We start from the raw sequence: 7,935 nt of genomic DNA, 5'->3' as shown, positions 1-7,935 counted from the left end.
AGCCTCCTGCAGTTGTGAGGAGGTACCAGTCTTCTAGGGGTCCCCCTTGCCATCGGAACCATCTCCTCTACAATCAAGTCAGTGGTGTTGGGAGAAGTGCACCCCCCATGCCACTTTAAAAACCATCTCTGCGCAGGTATCTTCTTCTGCTACCTGAGTCCCCGGCCTCACAAAGTCTGGCAGTGATGGAGTATCCAATGACGGGAGCAGGTCTGAATGAGCTGGGAGCTCTTAGTTGGAACTCTGCACACCAGCGGCACAGAGCAACGGTCGTTAGCAGCTGGGTTTGAGTGGTAGCTGTTTCCGGCAGACCGCTGTGCATCTGCGCAGCCCTATTTAGGGACCGCACTGCTCACCCTATTTGGGGAACAGCCTAGAAAAGATGGCCCAAATATTGCCCATTCAACACTGTGCCTGGGCAGGAAACCACACCTACGCGGTCGAAAAACATACTATCCCACTATGAATTGCAGCATGGAACATAAGAACACTCCTGAACATCAGCCATGGTACAGACAGACCTCAATGCAGAACAGCACTTATTGCCAGCGAGCTGAAGCACTATTGTGTGGATGTGGCAGCACTCAGGCTCCTTGAAGAGGGCTCACTCAATGAAGTAGGAGAGGGTTATACATTCTACTGGAAAGGCTACCCCCTAGGAGGTCAACACATCCATGGAGTTGGTTTTGCAATCAAGAACAGTTTCTCACCCAATCTTGAAGAAACACCAGTGGGCATTAGTGAACGGCTGATGACTCTCCGCATACCCCTCACAAAATGCCTACGCTCCAACTTTACCATGCCATGATAAAGAGAAATATCGCTTCTACCAAGCACTCGATGACATACTGATCAACATCCCAAGGAGCAACAAAGTAATTTTGCTTGGTGATTTTAATGCACGAGTTGGGAAGAACATGCAAAATTGGAATGGAGTGATTGGTGCCCATGGCATTGGAAAAGTAAACCCCAGTGGCATAAGACTTCTTAGTCTGTGCTCGGAACATGACCTCACTATCACAAACATCATTTTCCAACAAAAGAATAAATACAAGACATCTTGGATGCATCCCAGATCCAAACACTGGCACCTGCTTGATCATGCTATCGTGAAGCGAGCTGATCTTAAAGATGTGCTCCTTACAAGAGCCATGTAAGGAGCAGACTGCTGGACAGACCACCGTATGATCCTGACAAAAGTTGGAGTGCATGTCCGACCCTCAAGACGCCAATCTGGGCCAAAAAAGAAACCACTCCACTGCGCCAGACTCTCCAACAGCGACACCCGAAACACTTTCCGTCGTTCTCTAGCCGACAAGTTAGTTGACATTGAGCAGCTGATCAACTCAGAGTCTGGGATGTGTAAGAAGTGGACCTCTCTGAGCACCACCCTCTTTGACAATGCAGCCTAATCCACTGGCTTCAAAACCAAGAAATATCAGGACTGGTTTGATGACAATGCCGGAATGGTCTCCACCCTCCTGGACAATATGCATAAGGCACACGAAGCTGCCCTCAGCAACCCACTATCCCAACCTCTCAAGAAAAAATGGCAAGACGTCCACTCTGAGGCCCAAGCAATTCTGCGGAATCCGCAAAATGAGCGGTGGATTTTGCAAGCCAATGAAATCCGGACTCATGCAGACAGAAACGACATGCATGGTTTCTATGACACAGTTAAGACCATCTATGGCCCCAGAAACTGCTCCCTGGCACCCGTTAGTTCTGCTGATGGAATGACTTTTATCAAGGACCAGGCCCTGTTCGTAGAGTGGTGGGTCGAGCATTTTAACACCCTGTTCAACCAGCCCAGCCCAGTGGACTCAACTGTACTGGCAGAGCTCCCTGAACAGCCTACCTTGCAAGATCTAGACCTCCCACCAGCTTTCAAAGAAATCCTACGTGCAGTCAAGACCCTGAAAACAACAAAACCCCTGGACCTGATAACATTCCAGCTGAAATCCTCAAGGAAAGTGGCTACCTCTGTACGAGGACACTATCTCTACACCCTTGAGGTGTGGAGTCATGAGTGTGTCCCCCAACAGTGGAAAGACACCAGCATTGTGACCATTTATAAAAACAAAGGAGACAAATCCATCTGCTCCAACAGTAGGGATATTTCACTACTGGCCATTGCCGGAAAGTTCGTAGCCAAGGTCATGCTCCGCAGACTAACACTCATAATAGCCGAATGGGTCATACCAGAGTCACAGTGCGGCTTCCGAAAGGATGGGGGACAGTTGACATGATCTTTGTCATATGCCAGCTCCAGGAGAAATGCTGAGAACAGCACAAGGATTTATACATAGCATTCACAGACCTCTCAAAGGCATTTGATACAGTTGACCGGGCCTTGCTGTGGCAAGTCCTGAAGAAATTTGGACGTCCACCCAAGTTTCTCACCATCCTTGGAAAGATTCACTCAGGAATGATGGCCCGAGTGGGAGTGAGGAACCACAGTTCTGAGCCCTTTGTTGTGCAGACTGGAGTCAGACAAGGCTGCGTGCTAGCCCCAGTTCTGTTCAATATCTTCATTTCTGTTACAACACTGTTGCGAAGGAGGATGGAGAAGCAGGCTGGAGTCACCATTGACTTCAGGCTCAATGGTAACCTATTCAACATCAGGAGGTTTCAGGCAACCACCAAGTTGACCTCTGAGAACATCACTGAGCTACAGTATGCTGACGATTGTGCCCTGGCAGCCCACACACCAGAAGCCCTACAAAAGACTCGGCAGGTGTAACTGCATACAGGAGAATGGGACTGATTATCAACACTCAAAAGACAGAGGTAATCTGTCAGATGAGTGCTGGCCTCCCAAGCCACCCAGCAACCTTCATAGCAGAAGGGCAACAACTGGCCACTGTTTCTGCCTTCAAATATCTGGGAAGCATTCTACCTGACACCTGCACAATGGATGACGAGATTCAGCACTACCTCAAACAAGCCTCAACATCTTTTGATCGTCCAAGGGGAAAGGTTTTCCAGAACAGCAACCTCAGTCTCCACACCAAAGTGTTTGTTTACAGAGCAGTGTGCATCTCCATACTACTCTATGGATGTGAGGCATGGACCATCTACAGCCACCATCTCAGAAGCCTGGAGACCTTCCATGTGAGATGTGACCAGAGGATCCTCGGCATTACTTGAGAGGGCAGAGTGCCACACACAGAGGTGTTGGAACAGGCAGGCAGTTGGAGCAGGCAGGCAGTTGCAGCGTGGAGTCTAGCCTAAACCGCCATCAACTCAGGTGGCTTGAGCATGTCATTCACATGCCTAGCCAATGACTCCCACGTAAAGTCCTCTACGGCCAACTACACCTTGGTCAACGCACTGCTGGAGGGCAGAAGAAGCAGTTCAAAGACCAAATGAAGACCACACTGAAAAGATGCCAGATCAACCCTTCTTCTCTGGAGGAACTTGCCTCCTGCCATACCATCTGGTGCTCTCACGTCTCAGAGGGAGTGAAGTATATGGAAAACCAGCGCACACAACACCGTGTAGCAAAGCGTGTGAAGAGGTATGCTCGCAAAGCTACCCCTGCCCCCCCAGCACCACTTTTACATGCCCGGTCTGCAACTGCAACTGTGCATCCAGGATCGGACTATTCAGCCACCAAATGACTCACAAATAGGAGAAGATGGTCATCATTGGATACGATGGTCAACCAGCAAGCAAAATGTGTGTGTGTGCATGTGTGTATGTGTGCATGCGTGTGTGTATGTGTTTGCGCATGCGCGTGCATATGTGTTTGTGCGCATGTGTGTGTGTGTGCGTGCGTGCGTGCATGCGTGCGTGTGTGTGTGTGTGTGTGTGTTTGTGTCATACATGGAGCCAGTGATGTAGAGATTTGGTCAGAACAACTTGTGATGCAGAGCAGAGCTATTTTACAGCACCAAAGACCTTTATTGAAATATGAAAATAGTTCCAGTGACCAAAAGCACAAATTGATTTATCCCAAAATGTAAAAAAAAATACAAACAAAGATATATATTTAATGATTATGTAGAGAGCTTAATAAATATGTTTTTCATTTAAAGAGTATAGTAACCTATTGGGAGAAAATGCAAATTATTCACAGCTTGTAAGTTCTTAAGAAGAGAAAAATACAGAAGCATGAGTCTCCATATTTATAAACCCAAAAGTAGACAAACATAAATTAGATGAAAATAATATAGTCTCTTACATTGCGGATTACTTCCAATATTTTTCAATTATATTGAACTATCTACATAAAGAACATTAAATCATTGAACGTTGTTAACAAAATAGTGAAGGTCATAATTTGCATGATGCAGGAAGTAGATAAAGATATCCTGCATCTTCAGACATGTGGCAGGTAGCAATCATCACACTCATCTGTGTGTCCAGGCTGCTTATTGACTCTCTATTGTAATCTCATCTACACACACATTTCCCCGCCAGGCTTGTTAGTGTTCAACAGTCTTCTCCACTTGCCTTTAGTGTGTACAGTGTATTTGCATGTGGTCCCGTTTGCTCTTACTTTGTGTGTGTGTGTGTGTGTGTGTGTGTGTGTGTGTGTGTGTGTGTGTGTGTGTGTGTGTGTGTGTGTGTGTTTGTGTGTGTGTGTGTGCGTGTGTGTGTGTGAAAAACAGAGAGTTAGCAAGAAAAGAGGTGGAGGGAGACAGACAGATTGAGAGAGAGAGAGAGAGAGAGAGGGAGGGAGAGAGGGGGGCAGTGTGTGAGAAATATTAATTATTATTAAGTATTAGTACACCGTATGTATGTGTGTGTGTGCACACGTGTGTGTGTCTTTGCGATGTGTGTGTGTGTGTCTTTGCATTTGTTTGTGTGTGCACGCGCGCATGCGTGTGTGTGTGTGTGTGAGAAAAACAAAGAGCGTCAGCAAGAAAAAAGGGGGGGGCAGTGTGTGAGAAATATTAACGTATTAGTACACCGTGTGTGTGTGTGTGTGTGTGTGTGTGTGTGTGTGTGTGTGTGTGTGTGTGTTTCTCAGGTGTGTCTCTTCATGTGCAGGGCCAGGTGGTCAGAGCGGGAGAAGGCCCTTTGACACAGCAGACACTGGTAGGGTTTTTGGCCCGTGTGTTTGCGGTAGTGGCGTGTCAGCTCGTCTGAACGGGCAAACTTCCAGCCGCAGCCCTCCCATGAGCAGTGGTAAGGCTTCTCCCCTGAAGAGAAAACCATTAAAACACAGACTATAAAAACATGTCATATCGAAACAGAATCATTATCTTATATGCCTCCAGTTTGATTATTAAATCTGGGACCAAGGGGGCTGCGCTACTAGACACAAGGACCGAGCTACTAGACACATAAACTGTTTCACAAGACTCTAGTCCTGAATCTAGCCCTGAATCTTCCTGTATGTTAATGACAGTCATATTCAGTAGATTTAGATTGTGTCGCTTGTTCCCATGTGGGGTGGACTGACTCACCTGTGTGGGTGCGGAGATGGGCCTTGAGGTGGGAGCTCTTGGTGTAGGTCTTGCAACAGCCAGGGTATTCACAATTATGGATGGCCGGCCTTTTTTTGCCTGTGGACTTCCGGCCACGCTTCACTTCAATAGCACTTGGAGGTAACGTTGGTCCAGCCAGGAGGGGTGGAGACACGGGGAAGTGACCGCCGGCCTGGCTGTGTGCATAGTCGCGGTAGATGTTTGTGTGGTGTGGGAAATTTGGGATGAAACTGTAGTGTCGAGGATCGGGGGTCAGGATTTGGGGCTGAATGAACCTATTTTCAGGGTAGGTTGCAATGGAGGTTTGTTGCTGAGGATAGTAGTTGCCCAAGTTCCAATACGTGATCTTACTGACGTTTCCCCGGTCATTGCTGTTTCTCTCCAAATGGCTTCCTTGGGGAAGGCCAAACTGATCTGCGTTTGGCTGAACAGGAAACAGCAGACATTCTGGTGGCTGATCATGGCTGTAGGCCCTATTATAGACCTCAGGGAGGCCGGGCATACTGGAGCTTTCAGCCGGGGGTTGGAGCTCCATGGCCAGGCCACTGCTGCTCATCTGAAGACAGTGTTGTCCCATTTGGTCCTTGGACGTGGTGCCCTCTTGATATAGCTCCATCTGGTCAAGTTGTGGCAACTGTTGAGCATTGTAGTCCAGAGGTGGGTCGAAGTCAGATAATGGGCTGTTCCAGTCAGCCAGGAGAAACTCAATGTCCCATGATACCCCTCTGTCATCCTCCAGATGCTCCTTTGTTGTTTGCTGAGGCTCCTGGTGCTGGTCAGAAGAGCCGGGTGACCGTCTATGACTGTGAGAGTCCACGCAGAGAGAGCCATCGCACTGAAAACATAACCAACGGTGGCAAGAAAGTCCAACAAGTTATAACCACAGACATTTTATACGGTTATTGTGCCAAAGAAAAATGACCACAATAGAGGTGTTTGAGAAGAAATGAAATATGGTTTGCTATAAGAGTACACAATGCAATACGAGTGTGGAGTGAATATTATGTTTTCATTTCCTGTTTAAACAGCAAGTATGCCAATACACATCATATTCATAACTATAATATTAGTGATTCTCTCAGAAACATAAAAAACAAATTGTGTGCAATGATTGCAACTTGTAGGTACTGGTCAATTTATTCAGTAGTACTTTTTCCTGGATTCATAGGAATCATATTCATAGGAATCAAATTAAATCAGCCCCACCACATACCTTCATACTGTCACTGAGGTGGATGAGATCAGAAAAGGAGTTGAAAGAAGGAAGCACAGCCTGTGTTACAGCCATCAAGCTCTGTGGATGTTCTTCTGCATCACCATCTTCACCTTAAGTAACCCAAAGTCAGCCAGGAAGTCACCAAGCCCTGTATCCCAGTTATAGTTCTCTTTTTGCCCGGGCCAAAGATCTATTACATCTGTCTGCTCTGCTCCATGCTTCCCCTGCTATCTCTCCCTCCTTCTTCTTGTCTCTGTCTGTCAGCTCCGTGCTCCCCTTCAAATCTTGGTGTTTCACGTAGGCTTCGACCGTTGGGAGGTGGAGCGAAGACCCTCACCGAGGAAACATGGCAACTCAACTCTGTCTCACCTCAACTCACTGTCCTGCAGCCATCGACTATCATAACCATCTATACGTGCAGAAAATGCAAACACCATGCAATGACCGCCGGAAAAAAAAAACACATTTCCATTTAGATCCTGATCCATTATTTTTAATGTATGTTCAATGTTCTTTTTTTCAAAAAGAAAAAGTAAAGCAAAGATCCCCCTTTCAAAGGTAAAGTCCTTCACTGTATCCATCCTCCTGTAATTTTCTCTGGATAGATGTGTGCCATCACAGTGAACAGCCTGTATCCTCAGTATCATTTGTATTCACTGGTAAACAATTTAGTAGCAGACAAATTGTTGGTCCCCATATTTGGAAATGCACCGAATGTGTGTGAGAAGCAGTCTGCCGTGTGGAGTCTGAAGTCTTTACCGACACATCTTGATTCTTTTATGTTTACTAAAATGACAGTATTCTGCAGAGCTCTATCCAGACACTTTATCATGGAGACATTTTCAGACATTCGGTAATCATTTATTATACGGCAGGGATAGAAAAATAAGTAGGACGACGGACCAAAATTACATAAGTTACAAACAAACATACATAGATAAATACACACAAATATATATACGAATGGTTTCAATACAAAGGCAGGAAGGTGGGATGTTATGTTCTCTGTTTCACTCGGTTTGCAAAATGTGCCAAGCGCGTGTGTGCGCACGCACACACACATTTGAACATGTTGGTCCCTGGTGTGCTGCCTGGGGTTATGGGTTATGACTTCTGAGAAGACCTGTGTGTAGCGAGTGATTATATTCTGGGCTGTGTTTATCAGTTCATTCGGGTCCAAGGCAGGCCCCTTGCTTTTTCTCATAGATAATGGACCCCTGACTGCTGCCTATGCCTGGTGACTGTGCCAGCACAGATAAACACTGACTCTCCGGGTGAAAG

General features: G+C 46.6%; 1 protein-coding gene across 1 annotated transcript; it reads right to left on the bottom strand.

The window, feature by feature from the left end:
• Nucleotides 1-4,974: 4,974 nt before the first annotated feature.
• Nucleotides 4,975-6,972, bottom strand: klf1 (Kruppel like factor 1 (erythroid)). Its single transcript, XM_056281006.1, has 3 exons — nt 6,652-6,972; nt 5,418-6,273; nt 4,975-5,150 (listed from the first exon to the last, which is right to left on the bottom strand). The coding sequence occupies exons 1-3, from the start codon at nt 6,724-6,726 to the stop codon at nt 4,975-4,977; spliced, it is 1,107 nt and encodes a 368-aa protein (XP_056136981.1). The 5' UTR covers nt 6,727-6,972.
• Between the last annotated feature and the right edge of the window lie 963 nt (nt 6,973-7,935).

The sequence above is a fragment of the Lampris incognitus genome, chromosome 5 (genome assembly GCF_029633865.1).
Source record: "Lampris incognitus isolate fLamInc1 chromosome 5, fLamInc1.hap2, whole genome shotgun sequence".
In the NCBI taxonomy this organism is placed as follows: Eukaryota; Metazoa; Chordata; class Actinopteri; order Lampriformes; family Lampridae; genus Lampris; species Lampris incognitus.
The sequence above is the reverse complement of the archived record's forward strand: the minus strand, read 5'-3'. Positions and strand labels throughout refer to the sequence as shown.